The following is a 23,677-nucleotide window of genomic DNA, read 5'->3' as shown; positions in this document are numbered from 1 at the left end:
AGCTGCTTGATCCAAGAATAAATCTGACTGCTATTCTGGGGTCAAGAAGGAATTTTTTTCCTATTTTGTTGTAAAATTGGAAGTGCTTCAAACGTTTTTTTTTTGCCTTCTTTTGGATCAACAGCAAAATACAAATGTGATGAAGGCTGAACTCGATGGACACAAGTCTCTTTTCAGCTATGTAACTATGTAAGAAATAAAATAAAATTCTAAATAAAACAGAATTTACAATAAAGGAAGTGTAAACATTAGTTGACTCTTTACAGGAAGTGTTTAGGAAGGCTGTGCATGTCACATGCACGGAGGTGTGTCTAGGGCTGCATAAAAAAATGATTTAACAACTAAATGGCAGAGAATTGAGCAGTGAGACTGCATGGGCATGATCTGTACACCTAAACTGCTTAATTAAGCTAAAGGTGTTTTGGTGACTATAGTGTCCCTTTAATACACAGCTATAATTTATAAGAACATTGCAACAATATTTTATTTATTGTATTTATAAAATATTTTACCAGGAAAGATACATTGAGATTTCTCTCGTTTTCAAGTATGTCCTGGGTCCACAAAACATTACATTGATACATAGGGTACAATAAAATACAAAAACAATATTAATACACAATATATACAAAATTTAACATCGACCAGGTTAAAAATATATAATCAACCATGACAGGTGCCTTCTGTTTTTAGATATGTAGAGGGGTATCTCTTAAAGGATTTTAGGCCTGGGGAAGATTTGAAAGTGTGCGGGAGGTCGTTCCATAATTGTGGTGCTTTGTGGGAAAAGGAGGATCGAGCCGCTTTCTTTTTGTATTGAGGTAGACTAAAGTGCTGGTACTTGATCGAAGATTATAGGAGGTGGGAACAGCCGGGGAGAACATTCTGCTTCGGTAGGGTGGGAGCCTCCCAAAAAAGCTCTTAAACACAAGGCTGTAAAGATGAAGGGTGCATCTGGATTCCAGCGCAGCCAGTTTAGTTATTTTAGCATGTCACAATGGTGGGTCATTTACAGGTGGGTAGTTACAGGTGATGGTGGGTAGTTACAGGTGATTTTTGAAAAATTAGAATATCGTGCAAAAGTTCATTAAATACAGTAATGCAACATAAAAGGGGAAACTAATATATGAGATAGACGCATTACATGCAAAGCAAGATCATTCCAGCCGTGATTTGTCATAAGTGTGATGATTATGGCTTACAGCTCATGAAAACCCCAAATGCTTCTTTGGGATATCCATGCTACATCAAGTATGTAGTTAAAGGGACACTATAGTCACAAGAACAACTACAGCCTAATGTAGTGGTTCTGGTGTCTTCAGGCTGTCCCTGCAGGCCTTTTAATGTAAACAGTGCCTTTTCAGCAAAAAGGCAGTGCTGCACATTCCTGCATGGAGGCGCTGAAAATTCCTCAGAGATGCATTGATTCAGTGCATCTCTATGAGGAGTTGCTGATTGGCACAGTGTTTTGCTGAGCATTAGCCTCCCAACGCTTTCCTATGGGAAAACATTGGATTGACTGAGATCATTAGGAGACCCGGGTGTCGCTGGAAAAAGGTAAGTAAACTATCTTTTTCACGGAGGGCAAAGGGTGCCAGGGTACTAAATGGTGTTTTACACCTATAGTGTCAGGGATATACATTTATATTCCTGACACTATAGTGTTCCTTTAAGCATAATTTGTATAACAATAGAGATATCACCATGAATATCTTAAGGCAATAAGTGTTAACCATTGATTTCATTTTATGTATGCTCACTTTTTAATAAGTATATGCATTTCTGATATCTACAGGTATTATTAGCCTATGCAAGCCTGGTAACTCTGGGATCCAATCGATAATAGGGGTACTTTGTATACCAAACATGGAAATACGGGTAGGTTGAAAACAAAAATATCTATATGTATGTTTAGATGGATAGAGAGATAACTGTGTTTATTAGTGGAAAATAATGTCACTTAGTTGTCTTGAAAACATGCTAAACCAGCAGATCAGTGTTCTAGTTGTTTCAGGGATCTTATAAATATCAGGCAGTCCAGAATTCTTGGTTTTGCAGTAAAGTTGAACAGCCACATGTATAAGTTTTACTACTGACAAGTTTGTCACTTTGGCTCTTAGCACTGCTTCTAACCAATATTTTATTTTATGGATTGCAGGATAAAACTTACCAGGAAAGGTTAAGGGATCTTAACATGTATAGCTTGGAGTAAAGACGAGACTGGGGATATGAGAGAAACATTTAAATACATAAAGGGAATACACACTGTAAAGGAGGAGACTATATTTAAAAGAAGAAAAGCTACCACAACAAGATGACATTCTTAAATTAGAGGGTCAAAGGGTTAAAATTATCAGGAAGTATTAGTTTACCAGCTGAAGTGATAGAGGTTAACACAGTGAGGGAGTTTAAGCATGCATGGGATAGTCATAAGGCCAGGGACTAATGAGACTATTAAGACAATTGGGCAGACTAGGTGGGCCAAACGGTTCTTATCTGCCGTCACATTATATGTTTCTATGTGGATATATATCTCTCCACATTCATATAAATAAAACCAGGGGGCTGCACTCACCTGAACATGCATAAACGGGGTGCTGCTGGGGGCCAAATTATACAATACACAAGATCCAGCACACTCTCTTATTCACTAAACAGCAACTTCAATGTTGATAGATTTTATCAGTTTTTTTTTTTTTGTTTTTTTGTTTTTTAAAAATAATCACATTTTATGATCATACATTGCATAAGACTGCCACAACATCAATGTACCCCATTCTTGGCAGTTACTACTCTAACAGCCTAATGTCTGCTCTTATGAGATTAACCCACTTGCTTGGGGAAAAAAAGTTGCTGTTTAGTGGATGAGTGCGCTGGATCTTGTGTATTGCATAAATTGGCCCCCAGCAGCACCCGTTCAGGTGAATGCAGCCCCCTGGTGTTTTTATATATATATATATATATTTAGGAGTCTAGCCATCTCCTAGGTTTTGCACCCCTCCCTGTCACAGGTGCCTCATCCCAGGGCCTATTTAGCCTTGTACTGCAGAGAACCCCAGATGGAATTTTTCCCCCAAGTAAGTGGGTTAATCTCATAAGAGCAGACATTAGGATGTTAGAGTAGGACCTGCCAAAGATGGGGTACATTGACGTTGTGGCAGGCTAATGCAATGTATGATTATATAGTGTAACTAAACCCCCATTATTTTTGCCTAGATTAGGTGTTTAAAAAAAAAAAAAAAAAGAAAAATCATATCTGTCAACATTGAAGTTGCTGTTTAGTGGATAAGTGAGTGTTCTGGATCTTGTGTAATATATATATTATATTATACATTACACCAGATCCAGCGCACTCACTCATCCACTAAACAGCAACTTCAATGTTGACAGATGTTATTTGTTTTTTATGATATATATTGCATGAATATTTAAAGCATCCCTTCTCATTCATCATGGATCACATTCATGTGTATGGCTCATTGTAGTAAAAAAAAATAGTTGTTTATAAAATGTTTGATTTGTGGAAAAACATTTGTATCATAAGACCTTGTTAATGTTTATTCTTTGATTATTCAGACAAAGGGATGATTGGAATACACATTTTATGGTGTGAAAGTTTGAGCTTTATAAACAAATATAGCAGTCAGAAGACCTGTTTCACATAATTTACCTTTACTTGAAACAAAATACCCAATTTGCTATGGGCAGCATTTAGCTTGTGTTAATTCCAAGAGAAACCTTTATCCATCGTTATTTTATCCTTCAATGATACAGTATGCATATTTGGTATTATCATCTGTGCATTAGAACAATAATATATGTTCGCTCAGAGTGCAGCAGAATATAATTTCAGTTAAATGTATTCTAAATTCATATATTTAACTGTATCGCATGCATTCTTGTTGCAGAAAAATGGCAAATGTAGCCACGGATTTATTCTGCTGCGGGACTCGAAATTTCTACTAACCATTGGCTATTGAAAATTCAGCTCTGGTGTATAACATTTAAACGCTGGCTAGTGTGCTTATTAGACATGGGTGCAGAACTCTTTCCTTTGTTTATGACCGATACTCTTTTTATTTATTTTCTGTTAAACTACCTTAAGGAACTATAATAATGGCAGAAATTACATGCCAAAAAAAATCATTTTGTGTGTGTGTGTGTGTGTATGTATTAGTACCCAATGTTTATTGATATTGGTCTTTTTTTTTTTTTGCAGAGAGGCCTGCTTGAGGTACTGTATGAAATTTTTCGCCTCCCGATTCCTGTTGTTACAAAGGACTTCATAGATGCCCTTCTAAGTGTAGGTAGGTGGTTCATATTGAAAGGTGTGGGTTCTTTTTAAAAGTAAAACTTCCATTTGTTATTTTTTCTTTTATCCCACAATTTGCTGAAAGAGGTTTTTAAACACACTGTTGACTAATACCTAAAAAGGATATGTAACAATACTTGGCACTCTGTTTCAGAGATTAAGGGAAATCTCATTCATCTTTCCTCTACAATCCCAGCCATACTTACATTTAAAACAAAATGTCCATTCTCATTAGCAATCTAACTTTTTTTTTTTTTAAATAAAATTAAAATTGTGCTAAAAATGATTGAATATGGGGAATACAAGGAATTCTGTGCTATAGCATACACATGGATATTGATACAACAGAATAATCGCATTCCCACTTAATTGATAAGAAACAACTGACAGAAGCTATCATTCTTCATGCAACTAAATTATTCTTTTAGAACCCAGTCGATTTCAGGAATGTTGGAGACTTTCAGACGGGTTTGTAGCAGCAGAGGCTAAAACTATTCTTCCACACAGAGCACGCTCAAGGTAATCTACAGGAAATTGACCATTAAGATCAATTCACATTTCTAGTTTTCTAATTTAATTTGCGTATGAACTGTGAGGTTGAGCTTGGTGCAGTAGCTGAGAAATCTTGTAGATTCAAAAGTAGTGGCAAAAAATAATTGCAGAAACATCTAAAATATGATTATATTGCTTAGTTTTGGGGTGTTCAACATTCCACTCAACACTTTTTTTTTTTTTTTTTTTTTTTAAATGAAAATATTTCCAACATGTAACACAGTTCTGCTTGGATTTCATGGGTTTGCACAAGTTAATCTTGCCCAATCCTTGTTCTTTCTCCATTTAAAACAAGCATATAAGAATCACTGAAAACAATTGAATTTCTGCATTGATTACCGACTGTGCCCTAGCTGACATTTGTATCAAACCCATCCTTCACTTACTGAATGCATTTAATAGTTTAAATTGGAAGCCATAGGCAAAGTTACTGCTTTAATGCATTAAACATTTTGTCCTCATTCTAAAAGGTTTGGAATCTATGATCACCAGGTTTTTATTAGCTTAAGAAGAGTAATGAAATCTTCCCTTAGCTAAAAAACATGACCATGACAACTGCCCTAACCTCTGCCTACTTATTAAGCCATCTTGTTTTAGCGATTTTGTGTTATTTATTTATTTTTGGGAGGTAGTGGGGATTAAAGTTTTTTTTTTTTTTTTTAATATATATATATAAAAGTAAAGTGTATTTATGAAATGTGACAAAAAATAAAAATAAATTTTAACGGTTTATCACTTGTTTTTCCAGACCTGATCTTATGGACAACTACATGGCATTGGTACTGTCTGCGTTCATTTCAAATGGCCTGTTGGAGGTAATTTTGGGAGATATGAGTAAAGTTGGCAAACTTTGAACCGCGTTCCTAAAGCATTATTTATTGGGAGTTTGACAGCAGGGCTTAATTTTTGTGTTTGGCCTTTTGCCAGGGTCTGGTTGAGGTGATTACAAGCAGCGATGATGATGTTTCTGTTAGAGCTACCATCATTCTTGGGGAGCTATTGCACATGGTAAGTTTGTAAACTAAAAATATGGATTAACTAACTAACTTTGCTATTAGGTTCTGCGAAACCGCAATGTTTCAATTTTTGCCTAAAATACATTTATGGTGGTTTTCTACTTCATTTTTGAAGATCCTCACATTTTGCACCATCACACACAGAGAATGATGGCACCAAAAGCCAGTAATGCTCTCTGAGAAGCATTATATTGTCAGAGCACTGTTTGTCACCAAAAAGTCTAATGGGGCAAAAGCCATTTAAAAAAAAAAAAAAAAAAAAAAAAATATGGCACATTTTAGAGTGTTCCTTTAAAAGCTACTACCAAAATAATGTTCTGCATATTCAAAGTTGGTAGAGTGTGGCCACTGCAACCAGTCTTCTTCACTGATTGTATTGTGCCTGTTTGGTCCTAGAAGTCCTGATAAATTCAATCTGATGGTTTGTTCATTGATTGCAACTTCTTTCCTTCCACATATCATTTTAAAATCACACCTTGCCAGCTCTATTTCTCAGTTTCTCATCACATCATATGCCAATTCATTTGTAGTCGTACCAAGAGTATGATACATTTTTTTTTTTTTTTTTTAAAAAGACCCCTTCTTTTGAGAGTGCCAGTATTGTAAATGTTTAACACTGAACCATGCCTGAATGAGACTTTTAATTCCTTTTCATTTGTTTTCCACCACAGGCAAACACAATCCTTCCTCATTCACATAGTCACCACTTGCACTGCTTACCAACGCTAATGAACATGGCAGCGTCTTTTGATATCCCAATTGAGAAAAGGCTGTAAGTAGTTTTTCTTTTCTACTGGAGATTTAGGCCTTGTGATGTTACCCCCTTAGATAGGTACTTTTGTGAGCAGCTTCTTCCTTTTAGCCACCCATAATAGTCAAACCAATTAAAGATGTCCTTTCTTTCAGACGGGCCAGTGCTGCTCTAAGTTGTTTGAAACGCTTCCACGAAATGAAAAAACGTGGCCCAAAGCCTTATAGTCTGTATTTGGATCACATTGTACAGAAAGCGATCACCACACATCAAAAGAAGGATCCACATGTACGCATTCAGAAAGATATCTTCATACTAAAGGTGAGCTTGAATAATGGGGTGTACTCCTATTCCTTGCAACCTAAAATAGGCACTTTTTATGAATAAATATCACAAAAGTCGGTATTGGTCATGGTATCCAATATAGGCCTCAATTTAATATTTTTGGGTAATCTTACCGTATAAAATATTGAAGTATCAAACTATCATGTATACAAGAATGTCTCTATAAAAATATTATTATACATAATATTAAAACATTTTACAAATATTAAGTACTGTATATACTAGAGTAGAAGTCGAGGGCCCTAATTTTACCCCCAAAAACTGGGAAAACTTATTGACTCGAGTATAAGACTAGGGTGGGAAATGCAGCAGCTACTGGTAAATTTCTAAATAAAATTAGATCCCCCAAAAATTATATTAATTGAATATTTATTTACAGTGTGTGTATATAATGAATGCAGAGTGTGTGTGTGTGTGTGTGTGTGTGTGTGTGTGTTTGTGTAGTGTGTGTGTATATAATGAATGCAGAGTGTGTTTGTGTAGTGTGTAATGCAGTGTGTGTGTATGAATGCAGAGTGTGTGTGTGTGTGTATGAATGCAGAGTGTGTAACCTTGGTGGGGGGTTGGGCATTTAAAAAAAATATATATTATGATTTTATTATTAAAACAATTTTTTTATTTTTTTTATATGATACATTTTTTATTAAAATATTATTTATATTTGTATTTCCTAGTGGTCCAGTGGATGGGCTGTGCAGGAGGGGGGCTGGGAGCAAGCTGTTACTTACCTTTACAGCCGCTCTGTTAAGCTCCCTTCTCCTCCATACCGGTCAGCTCCACTGTAAGTCTCGCGAGAGCCGCAGCCGTCAGAGCATTGCCACGGGTTACTGTGGCAACGCTTCGCGCGGCACGTAGACCGCAAGACTTACAGTGGAGCTGACCGGAACGGAGGAGAATGGAGCTGAACGGAGCGGCTGTAAAGGTATGTAACAGCTTGCTCCCAGCCCCCAACAGGACCGCCGGGCTTCTAATGAGCCCGGCGGTCCTGGTCCTGGTTTATATTATGGCAATGTAAGTTGCCATAATACAGACATTGACTCGAGTATAAGTCGAGTGGGGCTTTTTCAGCCTCGACTTATACTAGAGTATATACAGTAATTTGAAAAGCTTATCCAAAAATGTCAAATCAAGGCCATATGTTTTATTTCTATTTTATATATGCTCATAAGGCACACTTCACAGTGAATTGTTTCTCTTGTGGGTTTTATTGGGTATCTTGGGTAGGTCTTCACTGACATTCCGCCTCCAGCAAATTCTGTAACACCCAGGAAGTAGCTGTGTGCTGTTGGTCTGCCCATAGATTCTGATGAAATCAAGGAGAACGTGTGCCTTTGGGCCCTGTACCGACACAGTGGCTTATATTTAGCCAAATAAAAGAAATTCTGAATAAACAGATCATTTCATTTCATTTCGTGGCGGGAACAGACAGTTGTAAGCTCACTACAATCTGCCAGCCTGGAAGTAATATCCAGTAGAGGAGGAGTATAGGCATTTAGGTTTAAGGGGCAGGCATCATTTTGAGACAAGTGTCTCATTTGAAAGCTATAGCTTTGAATGAGAACATTGTCACACTCTGCAGGCTGCAAAAAGCAGGTGCATTTTTTGTTAGTTTTTTTTTCTTTTTTTTTTTTATATTTACCTGCTTTTTCCTTCTTGTACTTTCAACAACCTCTCCTGCCTAGGAATGCTGTGCAGGTGCATTGGGCTTGCCTAACACTTTCCAACATCCTGAAAGGGGGGGGAAGAGGGAGTTTGATCAATCTGATCATGCAGAGCAGGCTATGGTGTCTGCTTTCTCTCTCCTTCTGCTGCACAATGACGCCCTGTTTCTGTCATTGATGGACTGGTCTGAAACTGGGATGGATGGATGGGAGGGGGAGGGCTGAAGAAACTCCCTTAGCTGACAGGCGTGCTAGGAAATGCAATCTGACCACGTTTATTACCTACTTTTCAAAGGTTTTCTTGCTTTATTTTGTTTTTCATATTTGTTGGTTGCTTGCTTGTTTAAGATAGTCTTGTGATGCATGATACTTTAAAGAACGCTTGTGTAATGCTATTTTGTTTGATAAAGGATTCAGAAGAAGCTTTAGTGACAAACCTAAGAGACAGTCAAGTATTGAATCATAAAGAAAACCTGAAGTGGAACTGGAGTCTCATTGGGACCATCTTAAAGGTGAGTGGAGTGTATCCATATTGAATCTTATTACACGGCTTGCCAAATTAGCTTTGAGTCTAGGAGCCAGCTAAAAAATTAGGAACCAAGCTTTCTTTTTAAACTGACACTCCCCCCCCCCCCCCCCTTTTGCCCCCTCAGAATGGGTTAAAACTCACCTTATTTCCGGCTATCCACGGGTCTACTAGCGCTGGCCCTGCCCCCAAACACCATTTTGGATAATCAGCACCTCCTCATAGAGATGCATTGAATCAATGCATCTCTGAGGAAAATTCTGTGTCCCATGCAGAGCGTGGGGACGCTGAACGGCAGGGCTACTTACTGTGCAGCCCTGAGCCAGCATGCCCCTCCAGTGGCCATCTAAGGCCATTCTCTGAAAATGCAGGGTTTGCATAAAAATGCCTGAAGAGAGCTATTATACTCACCAGAACAACTACATTAAGTTGTAGTTGTTCTGGTAACTATAGTGTCCCTTTAATTAAAGTAGCTTTTCCTGCTTATTTTTTTTATTTTTTTATAATCTAAAACATTTGTCAAAATTCTGCGTTTTCAGCCTGTTCAATGTTTTTAAACGTTCTTCCTGCTCTCATGTTTTTTTTTCCCCCAGTGGCCAAATGTGAACTTGAGGAATTGTAAAGATGAGCAACTGCACAGGTGCGTTTTTTTTTTTTTTTATTATTTTTTTTTGGTTTTTTTTTAAATCATTATATGTATAGATCAGTTGTTCCCAGCCCAGTCCTCGTGGAACCCCATACCAGTCCAGGATTCAGGGATTACCCAGTTGTAAGGTGTTTTTAGAAAAAAAAGAAGAAAAAAAAACACCTTGGACACAACAGAGTGATCCCTAAATCCTGGACTGGTAGGGGTTCCATGAGGACTGGTTTGGAAACCACTGGTATAGATAAAAGGACATTCCAAACTGGACATGTGTTGATTTTTGTTTTGTCCTGCATTGTAAATGGCAAGTTGTTTTTTTATTTGGTTGTAATTGAAGGTTGCTTTAGTTTACATGTTGACACGCATTCAATGAATTCAGCACCTAGACCAGTATGTTTATATTTATAGCAGCTAAAGAATGTTAATCTGTAGGCAACTTTAAAATACTCTGGCACCTCTTAAACATAAAAGAAAAAGCATAATGCCAAGCTGATCTCCTATCGGCCATTTTTTTCTTTATTTTTGTTACTTTCAAATACTTGTTGCTTAAGTACACAGCAGTTCCCTTTCTCTATTTTGTTTTTTGTTTATAGTGCCTACAAAACAAGGGACAATGAGTTAATTTTGGGGAAAGTATAATCAGCCACATTTGATGTTTTAAATCTTTTTCTAACCATGTCTGCTTGATTCAGGTTTATTCGGCGACTCCTGTATTTTTACAAGCCCAGCAGCAAACTCTATGCCAATTTGGATCTAGACTACAACAAGGCAAAGCAACTTACTGTAGTGGGATGCCACTTCACTGAATTTTTATTGGACTCTGAAGAGGTATGTTGAATGCTTTGTTTATTTATTTTTATTGCACACTTGTTACTGTTTAGCACAAAAGCATGATTTCTGAATTTAAGATAAATGCAGACAAAATTTTGAATAAAATCAGTGTTTCATGAATCATGGTCAAGCTGATTAAAAGTGAATTGTTTCACACGTTGTGTTTAGAACTCTGCAGTAGAAGAGCTAATCTGATTTGCCAGGAATTGATAATTTTTTCTATAAGACTCCGCAATCTTATTTAAAGGGAAACTCCAGTGCCAGAAAAACGATCCGTTTTTCTGGCACTGGAGGGTCCCTCTCCCTCCCACCCCCCAATCCCCGGTTACTGAAGGGGTGAAAACCCCTTCAGTCACTTACCTGGGACAGTGGCGATGTCCCTCGCCGCTGTCTCCGCCTCCGCGACGCTCCTCCTTGTGATTACGTCGGCCGGTGGGCGAGACTAATCTCGCCCACCGGCCGAGGAGACCTAATGCGCATGCGCGGAAATGCCGCGCATGCACATTACATCTCCCAATAGGAAAGCATTGAAAAATCATTTCAATGCTTTCCTATGGGGTTTTGAGCGACGCTGGAGGTCCTCACACAGCGTGTGCTAGAAACTAGGAAGTTCCCTCTAGTGGCTGTCTAATAGACAGCCACTAGGGGAGGACTTAACCCTGCAAGGTAATTATTGCAGTTTAAAAAAAACTGCAATAATTACACTTGCAGGGTTAAGGGTAGTGGGAGTTGGCACCCAGACCACTCCAATGGGCAGAAGTGGTCTGGGTGTCTGGAGTGTCCCTTTAATGTTTTGGGATTTTTCACCTCTGCAAAGAAGCCTTGAATTATCTGCAGAGACTCTCTGGTGATTGCAGTGTGTATTACAGACGGATAGTGCTGCAGTTTGGACACAGTTAGCATTTATTCTGTGTAATCCCACAAACATGTTTACAAATCTTATTGTGCTCTTTGGTTGGGTGCATATGTAGCACAGCAACTTACATTAATTTGATTGGGATGTATAAATATATCAAATATTCTAAACACACCATATAGCAATAGATCTAATTTAAATATGAATGCTCAACCCAGAGATGCAGGAAAATAGTCGGTTAATTTACTTGCCTAGCCTGTGAGTTATTGGGTGAATTTGCATGAAAAGCAACCACACACAATATTAGCAGAATTTGAGACAATTAACTTTGTCACTTTTTCACTCACTGTCTGGTGAAAACATATTGGGTTATTTTGTTTTATAAAGTTGTTGTTTCCCTTTAACGTGTCTAATATGTTAAAGGGAAAATGAATTCCTTGTATTTCACTATGCATTTTTCTATAACATCTGCTGTTTCGTATTAGGATGGACAGACTTACCTAGAGGATCTTGTTAAGGACATTGTGCAGTGGCTTAGCTCGTCATCTGGAATGAAACCAGAACGTGGCCTTCAGAACAATGGCTTACTTAACACGCTCAGCCAGCACTACTTTCTTTTTATTGGCACCCTGTCCTGTCATCCACATGGGGTCAAGATGCTTGAGAAATGTAATGTGTTCCAGTGGTGAGTAATATGTTCTAGCACTTCTTGTTTTGTTAAAGAATTTCTGTCAATGTGTAGCCATTGAAGGCTCTCAGCTGATCACTCTCACCCAAGGAAAAGGATTGCCCGGAGTGTCTCTTTAAGTGACCTTTTAACCTTTTTTTTTTTTTTTTTTCCCTCCTCCCCAAGCGATTAGTCATTTGCTCTTATCACCGTTACTTCCATTAGTAAAACATGTATATGTCAGGTAGTTGTTGTGTTTATAACATTTTTAATAGTAACAAACTTATCTTCCAGTCTTCTAAATCTCTGCTCGCTAAAAAACCAAGACCACTTGTTAAAATTGGCGGTGTCCAGTTTGGATTACAGTCGTGATGGACTTGCCAGAGTGATCCTGTCCAAAACTTTGACTGCATCTGCTGATGTAAGTTTCATGTAACTATATATAATTAAAAAAATAAACACTTTTTTTTCCTTTTCCCCCATTGTTCTGGACATTTTGAAAAACTTTTATTTCTTTATTTATTTTTTCTTCTAAAAAAGTACAAAGACATGTACATCAATAATTATCTCCTGAAAGAGTTTAGATTGTAGGCTCTAATTGTATTAGTTACAAAGTTCTAAAGTATATGCTTCCATGACTGTTAAAAAAAAAAAAAAAAAAAAATTATAATAAAAATTACAACTTGGGGTACAATGTGTTTTTTTTTTTTTCTATGTAACTTTTTTTTTTTTATGTATACCATTTTACTGCATTAAATTCTGACATTAAATGAAGCTTATTACAATTATCTATTTTTTTTCTTTTCTTACTCAGAGCTGCCGGTTATATGCTACAAAGCACCTGCGCGTTCTTCTTAGAGCTAATGTAGAGTTTTTCAGTAACTGGGGAATAGAGCTTTTGGTGACTCAGCTGCATGATAAAAGCAAAGCGATTTCCACTGAAGCCCTGGACATCTTGGATGAGGCCTGTGAAGACAAGGTGAGCTGTGTTTTTGGATAGATAAACGATAGTTACGCTCTGTAGAATCAGCAGACCTCCATAAAATGTTCCATATTCTTGTGCGCTCACTTTTTTGGGTCATTAGAATGCAGTGAGTGGTAGATGGAGGATCTGGAGAAAAAATAATTTGGCTTTCTTAAATTCTGCCTTAGGACTATTTATGCAGGGTAACACAAGTAAACCAGATTGAGAATATGACCCTTCTTGTGTTACATTTGTGACTGAATTTAGAAACAAAACTCTGATTTAAACACCATCTTTCTGTTTGTGTTTATTTTATCTGTCCTTTTAAGGCTAATCTTCATGCTCTCATCCAAATGAAACCAGCTCTTTCTCATCTCGGGGACAAGGGCTTACTTCTTCTACTTAGGTAAACCTGATAAATTTGGACTGTTTTCTTGTTTTACTGAGATCTTTGCTCATACAATACATGCTCTTACACACAGTTTTTTTACATTCACAGGTTTTTGTCCATTCCAAAAGGATTTTCGTACCTGAATGAAAGAGGTTATGTAACAAAGCAGCTTGACAAATGGCAGAAGGTATCCACCTTTTAGTTTGATCTTATCATTTCTCCACTTAATTCCATTTCTAAATTCAGCAGGCTGCCAGTCCTAACCTCCTCCTATATCTATCTATCTTTTTTTTTTCTCTTTTTACTTTTTTTTTGATTGCCTATGTTTAGCTTTATTACTAAATTGTGGCTTCATATGCTTACAACCTGTAGACCTGTGTCAAAGGTCAGTGATCCCCACTATATTTTCACATTATATACATGTATTTCTCAGGCGTTGTTGCTTTTACCTCTATTATTCTTTTAGTTCGGTAGAAATGGAGTACAAGTTAATTTCCTACAAGATTTCTTCCGTGTTTAATACATATAGTTTCAAAATAGTGTACAAGTTCCCTCTTCACTACATATACTACTTCAAAACACATTTTATATTTCTTGTTTGTTTAGGAATACAATTTGAAATATGTGGATTTAATTGAAGAACAACTTAATGAAGCTCTCACTACATACCGCAAACCTGTCGATGGTGATAACTATGTTCGCCGAAGCAACCAAAGGTAACAATTCTCTTCACCTGTAGTTAGCAGGCTGTTTTTAATATACCCAGCAGACATTGCTTACCTTTTCTTTCTTATTTTTGGCAGAGTACTACGTCCATATGTGTATCTACCAGTTCACCTGTATGGGCAGCTGGTGCATCACAAAACTGGATGTCATCTTTTGGAGGTTCAGGTGAGATCTATGTGAAGGGAAGGCAAGACCATACCAATCTGTCTGTTTTTAGAGATAATAGACATGCAGTTTTATTTTGTTCACATTCAGTAACAGGCTTTGAGGGCCTTGTAAGAGTGCTTACAATTACATGTTTTACAATTATGTAAATTCAAGTATCCCCACAAGTGCTTTGTGTTTTTTACACTGACTTTAGTTAGATGCTTGTTGACTGCAAGTGCAGATAGTTAGGTTAGCAGTGTATCTCTCTAATAGTGCACAGATGCTAGCTGAATGCAAATTGTAACACTTTTGCAGCATCTCATAATTATTATTATTTTTTTTTTAACTTCTCTCTTAACTTGGGCTTTTTAATTGCATGAATCTGTGTTGTTTGCCTACTTGTTGTTTTAACATCTGCATCCCAGCTGCAATTTAACTGGCATATTTTATTTTCCCCCCCCATTTTTAGAATATTGTCCCAGATCTGAGTTACACTGTTCGATCACCTACATTAGACAAATGGGAAGGAATCAAGCAACTGAAAGCAGCTCTTTGGTCACTGGTAATAAAAATTCCATTCTTCTAAATAAACTTTTAAGTTTTGTTTTTCGGAAATGTTAAATATATAGCAATAAAAATATAAATGTGCATAGGTGTTTATAAATATTTATTACTTTAAATTTATTTTGCTAATTGGTTGTTCTCTAAACGTTCCGATTTAGGTTTTTTATTCTCCATCTTTTCATTGCATGATTTTAGGCTTCACTAAGCCCACGTAATTAGCTATAATTTCAAACATACCTTGATCGACACATACCTAATTGACCGATCGTTTCTAATCATTCGATGTTGCATGGATAACTTGATTATAACAACTTGATTTTTTCCATTCATTTTGAGTACAGCCTTCTAATACAGATTACGTTTTGTTTTGTCATGTTTATTTTTTTCCAGGGAAATATTGGGTCTTCGAACTGGGGCCTTAATTTACTTCAAGAGGAAAATGTTATCCCAGATATAATCGCACTTGCCCAGCATTGTGAAGTGCTCTCAATACGAGGGTAAATAACTGTAAATTGGTGTACTGTATTATTTATTTAATTGGAGCAAAACAGTTTTCAATATGCCGGACTGTATTTTATTAGTGGATTGCTTTCTCATTTTTATTCATTCATTTATTTTGTGACATGTGTTTGAGTATGTGCTAGGTGACTTTCAAAGTTTTCAAATGTACAGACTTTTTATTTAGAAATGTTTTTTTGTTAAATTTAGGACATGTGCCTATGTTCTTGGATTGCTGGCCAAAACAAAGCAAGGATGTGATATCTTGAAGCACTATAACTGGGATTCAGTGAGACACAGTCGCAGACATCCATGGCCTGTAGTCCCTGATGACATGGAGCAGCTTTGTAATGAATTACCTTCCGTCCCAAGCACACTTAGTCTAAACTCTGAATCCACTAGCTCTCGGCATAACAGTGAAAGTGAATCAGCACCTCCAAGTAAGACATATATGTAAAACATTACCAGCCTCTTCTTGCTGCATTTTTTATTGTTGAGATATGTGAATGTATTTTGTTGAGAACTCGCTGACATTTTATTTAGCTGCTAATACGCTGCACTCCCTTAGGTCCTAAAGTGTAATTGTCAAGGTACACATCTTTAATAGTAAATTCAATTTCATCTATACATAGTGCCAGCAGATTTGCCGACAAATGTGCTGATTGGAGGTGGGAAAAAACCTTTTTTAAAAATAGGTAGGTTCCTGACCCACTAATCCGTTAGATATAGAGGTCTGTGCTGAAGATCTTCATGCCCTCCTACAAGCGGTGAGACTGCGTTCTAGCATTGCAACCACAGTGCTTGCAATGGTTACTCCCTAGCCAGCACTTCTAGCACTGACTAGAGCTGCGTATAGGAAGAGAGACTGATCATATTCCCTCAAGTGCCAATGCATTTGCAATGAAGCCAGTGCGATGGCCTCCTTACAGTTAGTGTGTCTAAACAGGGCAATCAGGTCAAGATTCAGGTAGCCGTAAAGTGGATGTTAAAATCAAAGCTACACCCACAGAGCTGCGAGTATCATGGCCATGGACTGAAGGGAAGTAATGTTCATATCTAAATGTATAAGGAGAAAATAGAAAATGGTCCAGGCACTCCAAAATACAAAAAAGGCATATTTATTGAACCCACTGCAACTCACAACTCTTCAAAGCTTGACAAAGACCGTGTAGGTCGAAGCGTTGTGAGTTGCAGTGGGTTAAATAAATTTGGAAAATGGAAAGAGGAAAAAAAAAAAAATCAGCGCTAGATTGCCACACAAGAAAATAATAGTAAGGCTGCAATCCTTAAAAGGGAGTCCCCTATAATCCCCTAATGGTAAGAAATGATGCAAGGTGGAACAAAAAAAGGTTGCGCCTAAAATATACAGTAAAACATATAAGGGTGTATATAATAAATAATATAAAATAGTACAATTTAATATTAATATAAATGGATAATTGGCAATAGTCCAAAACACTTATCATAAGTCCATAATGGTAGATGCCATGTATAAGGACAGGGATCCTGAGGCGTAAAATGGGGTGTGTCTTCACAAAGGTGTCCTTGAAATCCAGTGAAGTATTCAATAAATTTGCCTTTTTTTTGTATTTTGGAGTGCCTGGACCGTTTTCTATTTTCTCCTTATCAAGTGATTGGTCCCTTGTACCGGAACTGGCCTGGTTGCACCCGGATACATATTACTTGGGATTGAGTGCAGTTCCCCACCCTTATTTTTTGGTCATATCTAAATGTACAACTCATTTGAATTTAAGTGATTGAGCATACATCATCTATAATGCAATAAGTCATTAGCGACACTTTAAGTAGTATCATTACAACATGTGAATTTACTTCTCCACAATGTACACGGTACATTCTCAGTGGATTTTTATTTACATAGTAGTACATGGAGTAGATCATACCCAAAGTCTCTTCATCCATGGCTTATCCACGGATATATAATCCTGCTTTTTAAGGATGCCAGACTCTATTAGCCTGCACAGAAGCCTTTTGTCAAAGTTATTGTCAATATATTGATTTTATTGTTACTTCTTAAATATTGTTGTGCATTGTCTACATATGACATTTATTGCTTTAAATTCGTTTTTTTCCTTTGTTTAAGTGTGCATTTCCCCTGGTGATTGTGCCATGGAACCTTCAAGTGCCCAGTAAATTGTAGGCCTGGCTGCTAGCATAGCACTTAAAATGTTGGGTCCTGCACATACACACAACTATAGCTGCTAGTATTACAAAATGTTATCTACTGGGGATATTAGATGTTTTTTTTTTTTTTTTCCTCCATTGGTTTTTACATTTGTTGCTTTTGATTGTGTCTGTGTATGTCTGCAAAGTTCCTATTAGTTACTGAAATCGAAAAAACAATGCTTCAGTACAGTGTAATTGTGTAACTATGTAAATTATTTAATACAGGAATGTATTTATAAATATATCTCTACATGTGTGCAAATCATTTTTATAGATTATACCTAGATATCATACAACATCAGTGCATATTCCTATGCTTTCTAGAAATATTCTGTCCACTCACGATTGCTTCCAGATAAAGGAGTAAAGTAATAAAATAGGAAAACATTTGAGCAATTTTAAAAAGCAGATTGTGTCAGAATAGAATTTCTTGGCTGTGAATAATTAATATGGTTTTATTTTATTTTTTTAGGTATGTATATTATAGAGGATGATCGGTATGGTACTTCTTCCCCAAACTTCCTTTTCACGGAAGAATCTGAGCAAACGTTTCTTGATAAACCTTTAAAGGATAAGGATCGCAGCCCTTTCATGCTGCTAGCGCAAAGCAAGTTTGTCAAAAATCGATTTTTAAATTCGTTAACTTTGCCCAGTAAAAAGCCTCGGAGCAGCAGTAGTAGTGATCCTAAAACACGTGAACGTATAGGTGAAAACAAGGGGGGGTTGAGACGAAACCGAACACTAACAGAACCCACTTCTAATACAGACTTTAACTCCATGGACAGTTTCAGTTCAGTCTTCAAAGTTCCAAAAATTAACACACTGCGCTTAGAAACCTCATTTGTCAGCAAACAAACAGATGACACAGGGAGTACACCTAGTTTTACAGAAAATGATTTGAAGCTTCCAAAATGTTTTGGAAATGATATCCACAGGGACCATGCAAGCAGAGAAAAATTAATAGCAGACGGGACGATTACCACTCATTTCAAAAGCCGCAGTTTAAGTTTTAACACCGACACCACAACCAGTGGTATTAGCTCAATGAGCTCAAGTCCTTCCAGAGAGACAGTGGGAATAGACACTGCAAACCTCGATACAGACTGTGGGAGCTTGAGCACAGTAGTAAGCACCAAAACTGTCAAAACTAACCCGTCCATACTGCATCCGAATCATCTGCCTCTTTCAAAATCAAACTCTGTATCTTTGGTACCTCCAGGGTTGTCACATACACTTCCACGCAGAGCGCAGTCCCTCAAGGCACCTTCTATTGCTGCAATAAAAAGTTTAGCCGATTATCATTTTAGCTACACAAGCTCACGAGATGCGTTTGGCTATGCCACACTGAAACGACTGCAGCAGCAACGTATGCATCCTTCACTGTCACATTCTGAAGCCCTTGCATCACCTGCCAAAGATGTTCTCTTCACGGATACAATAACCATGAAGACAGGAAGCTTGGACTCCCGACTAACCTCAAGCAGGTATGCCTACTTTATGACGTGTTAAAAAAATTATGACATTCTCTGTAGGATTTCTTTTGCATCTGAGATGTATATTAACATAAGTGCTTATGAAAATGTTTTGCTCAAATTCAAGTGGAGCATCTTTTTTTTTGCACACATGTTAAGCAACTGAAAGTTAGTTACCTATGGCTTTTTTCTTCTGTCCTGTGAGTTCATGAGCATTTACTTATGGCCATGTTCTGAGCGTCATGAGGTGATGAACACGGAACTACTTTTATACCCTCCTCCTGTGTATTATTAACCCCCCAAAAATGATAGAAAATACATAAAGGAAATCAACACCGTAAAGAAGAAAAACTACCACAATAAGAGGACATAGTTTTATATTAGAGGGGCAAATGTTTAAAAAATATCAGGAAGTATTACTTTACTGAGAGGGTAGTGGATGCATGGGATATCATTCCAGCTGAAGTGGTAGAGGTTAACACAGTATAGGAGTTTAAGCATGCGTGGGATAGGCATAAGGCTATCCTAGCCATAAGATAAGGCCAGGGACTAATGAAAGTATTTAGAAAATTGGGCAGACTAGATGGGCCGAGTGGTTCTTATCTGCCGTCACATCCTATGGTTCTATGTTGCTCCTTCATTTGTGGCAAGAAGAATGCTAGCGAAAATTATGAGTATTAATTTAATTCCATCTTGTCTCTTGCTCATGACAGGTTCATGAAAGCATTAAGTTATGCATCGCTAGACAAAGAAGATTTATTAAGTCCTATTAATCATAATACACTTCAACGCTCCTCTTCTGTACGTTCCATGGTGTCAAATGCAGCCTATGGCAGTTCTGATGACTACATTGGTCTAGCTCTTCCTGTGGATATAAATGATATGTTCCAGGTAAGTGCAGGTCGTGGATTCTTTGCAGCACCTTAGTTACTAGGTATTCGGTTTGCCCCGAGAGATGCAGTTATCTGTTATGTAATGAGTTGTCTGTGTTTAGAATTTTAATATAAAATTACCTTTCAGAATTGTGGGCCTTAATATGTCACAGCCCCTTCCTGCTAAATACCATTATTTTGTGGCTCGCAGTGGTTACTCCATACAAACAATAAACATAGTAAAAAAAAAAACACATGTTAAAAGGCCTGAACTTGTGGAGGCCTGAATTTGTGGGAGGAGTAAGTCCCCTACTTAAACTCTCAGCCCCTACTCACCTCTGCCTTTCAGCTGATTGTTTTGTCCCCATAGCAACAAGCACTTCCTGTCCAGCTTCCCTCCAGAATTTTTTCCTGTTTCCAGCAGTCAGACGTCCTGACCAGTCCTCTGTCCGTTTGAGGCCTTCCACTCGGTTCCCGGTCAAGGTACCCGGTTTCCGGTCACGAGACCGGCACGTTCACGTAAGTTAGGCGTAGGAAATAGCGCCCCGCTATTTCCCGCCGTTCGGGCCTAAAAACGTAGGGGTAGGCTCCCTCTATCATATTCGTACAAATACACGCTTTTTTAACCGATTTCAGTGTTCACGCCAAAACAGACGAACGCTCGGCACTTTATCACTGCTTTTACATATTCGTACGGAAACTTAATACCTAATCTATTATTATTTATATACACAGTAATATTATTACGGGCATTCTCTTATTTCCGTTTGGTCACCCAGGACCAATCTATTTCGTACGATTAAAACACAAACACCTTGCTCTAAATCCATATTCGGCTAGTTCTTATTCAAATAGGCTACAGTATGCACTAAGTTCTATTTCACGAATTCTACTTTTCTTTACGTATATTCCCTGTTCGGTCATATTGCTACTGATACCTTTTTTTGTCAGTTTGGGGATATAATTAGCTTGTTTAAAAATCTGCCTTGTGATTTTCTTTCTATGTTAACCAGTTAATTTGTTTTACTACTTTTTAAAATATCCACGTCTATCATAAACGTACAGTTTCTATACACTGTGGCAGGATGGCCAGGCTCTTCACAAACTTCAAATGCAACAGTCAGGATAAAATAGTACTGCAGTTTATTGTCACTTTCCACAATATATACAAGGTTGTGCTCTCCCACAAAATAAAACAAAAAGAAAATAAATCCTACTCCAACTTGGAGACTTACTAAACAGTATTACTAACTATCCAACTGGCCAGCTAATCTAGTTCCCAGTTTTAAACAAAATGAAATACAGCACTTTAAGCAGGTTTCACACAGTACCTTTGTCTCAGGCTTAACTGCCCCCTCTCTCCCAGCTGTTAGACTCTCTGTCTTCAGAGGCTAACCTTTTAAAACCCTAGTGCTGGTTAATTACATTCACCTGGTATATAACATTCAAGGGGTGACTCCCACCAATTAACCCCATCATGCTGGGAATAGAGAGCACTCCAATCTATTACTAAACATAGAAAGCCTCTCTGACCTTGCCACAACACATATTTACCTATTAAACACTTCATTTTGTCACATATACTAATAAATACTGTTTATAAACACAATATCCGGCACATAAACGTCTGTACTATTCATTTTCCATATAATCACGCTGTCACATATTTTTGGCTTTACAGACTGCATCGGTTCTCGCTTTTTCTGCGCTAAAGTTGTTTATTTCAAGGTCTTTTATTACAGGAACAGGTATTGTATTTTATCACTTTGCATTATAAAGCCATAGGCCTAAAATGTTTACATATTGGGTTTTATTACTTACCTCCACACCTGTCGTTAACTATGGAATTTTTCTTCGGTTAACCCTTAGCTCCAGTATTATTCTAGGCTTCCCCCGGTTCTACACAGTTAAACCGTTTCGCATAACGTAATTTCTTTATGTCAAACCAAGGTATAGTTCACAACTCGTTTGTTACTACACCTCATATAAAACCTATCACGGTCTCAAGTTCATTACTACTTTTCCACAGGCTTACGCCCACGGTACGTTAATTCTTTACTATTATTTCTACTCAGACATACGATCATACAGCCATCAGGCTCCGGTAAACACCAAAACCTGACCCGGTACTCAGCCATACCTTCAGGTACTTACGTCTATACCCAAATACGTCCAATCGTCACCCCAAGGCCTCATCCAGCCTTCTCACAAATATCTATTTCAGCCCAGTCACACACGTAAACCTTCCAGATCCCTCAATGCAGGATCTCACGTTGCGCCCCTAACAAACAACCTACTCCCAATTCAAATCATACGCCACCACGATACGCATAAATACGTCAACATCTGTCTTAAAGCCTCAGGACTCTTCCTCAAGGACAGCATAAGACGAGACTTACCACACTTATTACCACCAGAAGGTTCCAGATACCATTCGCAAGAAGTCAAGGTTAGTATCTACACAACATTCCAGTTCTCTCACCTTATCCTTAAATATACAATCGAACTGGCTACAGGGTCTAGGCTAATGCCTTAGCGCACCCTATCAGAAATCCCGTCCCAACGAGGCCTTCCATCCCCCCCCACCTCAACACGGAGGTACGGCCCCACGCCCAAATCATAGTTACAAGCCTCGCATGCCCTACTACAGGGCGCTAGTCAGGGCCTCACCTGTCACGGCCACACGTTTTGATTTCTCTCTACTGTCACCGAGAGGCCAACATCCCGCCACCACGTCTGTGGCAACTACGTCATAAGCCAAATCATAGGTAGAGCCTCTCACCGCCACTTGGCATTAGCAGGGCCTCACCTATCCAAACATTCAACAGTTAAGTTTTTCGCTTTGGCATCTAGCATTACAGTCCAGTTCTTCCATTTACACCACCCCACATACCCCGCCTACTTACCTTACGCCCCTTCTAATATATCTTTCACATAATCATTCCTTTTAGAATGTCCCAAGAACCTATTCCAACCAAAGAATTGACAGAAGAAACTCCATTCACGCCTACCAGACCCGGGTCTCCAGGCGAATCACTCACTCTTTCAACCCCCACGTCCTTGAGAGCATGGACTATTCCCAAAATTACGGCCGAGCTTAGGCTCAGGGGAATCCCCTTTCCGGCCACAGCTAGGAAGGCTGAACTTTATAGGCTACTTACTCACCAAGCCCCCGAGCCCAGGCCAGGGACTAGCTCTCAAGGACAACCACCAAGCAACAGCACGGCCACCCAGGATACCCTGGCAGAGATCTTGGCCAATCTACAGACCCTCAATAGCGGGCTATCTAAGGTGGAAAGCGCCATCTCCTCCCCAGGTACTACCACGGTAGTCCCAGTCGCTTTCAAGGCTGTACCTACTATACCAACATGCCCTCCTATACTCCCCCCTCCAGCACCGGGCACAGCCATTACACCATTTGAGTCACCAGCACACTCCGTCCCTGACTCTATCAGGAAAGATATCCTAGACGGGAAGGATGTGTGTCTGGTGTCCTTGCTCATAGCCTCACAGGATGTACTTGAGAACAAGGCATTCAATTACGGTGATATCTCTGTGGTGCTCAAGACAAGGGATCCCAGGCTTAATCATCTGGTGGATTATCTCACCACAGGGTTCACTAAAGGGTTTCTCACGGGTATTGTAGCCATTCCCCCAGGTACACTAGAATGCCCTAATCTCCAGTCAGCACGTTTA

General features: G+C 38.3%; 1 protein-coding gene across 2 annotated transcripts in view; it reads left to right on the top strand.

Annotated features, from left to right (window-relative positions):
- RICTOR (RPTOR independent companion of MTOR complex 2) overlaps positions 1-23,677 on the top strand; it is a 101,182-nt gene that overhangs the window by 59,009 nt on the left and 18,496 nt on the right. For both annotated transcript variants that reach the window (XM_063453995.1, XM_063453994.1), the window contains exons 11-32: positions 1,796-1,878; positions 4,220-4,307; positions 4,741-4,831; positions 5,613-5,679; positions 5,792-5,872; positions 6,552-6,652; positions 6,787-6,952; positions 9,048-9,149; positions 9,757-9,803; positions 10,499-10,634; positions 11,979-12,178; positions 12,455-12,581; positions 12,975-13,139; positions 13,454-13,530; positions 13,624-13,702; positions 14,122-14,231; positions 14,319-14,406; positions 14,858-14,950; positions 15,343-15,449; positions 15,661-15,890; positions 18,110-19,121; positions 19,823-20,000. In XM_063453995.1, coding sequence (XP_063310065.1) covers positions 1,796-1,878; positions 4,220-4,307; positions 4,741-4,831; positions 5,613-5,679; positions 5,792-5,872; positions 6,552-6,652; positions 6,787-6,952; positions 9,048-9,149; positions 9,757-9,803; positions 10,499-10,634; positions 11,979-12,178; positions 12,455-12,581; positions 12,975-13,139; positions 13,454-13,530; positions 13,624-13,702; positions 14,122-14,231; positions 14,319-14,406; positions 14,858-14,950; positions 15,343-15,449; positions 15,661-15,890; positions 18,110-19,121; positions 19,823-20,000 — 3,428 coding nt within the window. The remainder of the gene's footprint in view (positions 1-1,795; positions 1,879-4,219; positions 4,308-4,740; positions 4,832-5,612; positions 5,680-5,791; positions 5,873-6,551; positions 6,653-6,786; positions 6,953-9,047; positions 9,150-9,756; positions 9,804-10,498; positions 10,635-11,978; positions 12,179-12,454; positions 12,582-12,974; positions 13,140-13,453; positions 13,531-13,623; positions 13,703-14,121; positions 14,232-14,318; positions 14,407-14,857; positions 14,951-15,342; positions 15,450-15,660; positions 15,891-18,109; positions 19,122-19,822; positions 20,001-23,677) is intronic.

This window comes from Pelobates fuscus, chromosome 5 (genome assembly GCF_036172605.1).
Source record: "Pelobates fuscus isolate aPelFus1 chromosome 5, aPelFus1.pri, whole genome shotgun sequence".
In the NCBI taxonomy this organism is placed as follows: domain Eukaryota; kingdom Metazoa; phylum Chordata; class Amphibia; order Anura; family Pelobatidae; genus Pelobates; species Pelobates fuscus.
The sequence above is the reverse complement of the archived record's forward strand: the minus strand, read 5'-3'. Positions and strand labels throughout refer to the sequence as shown.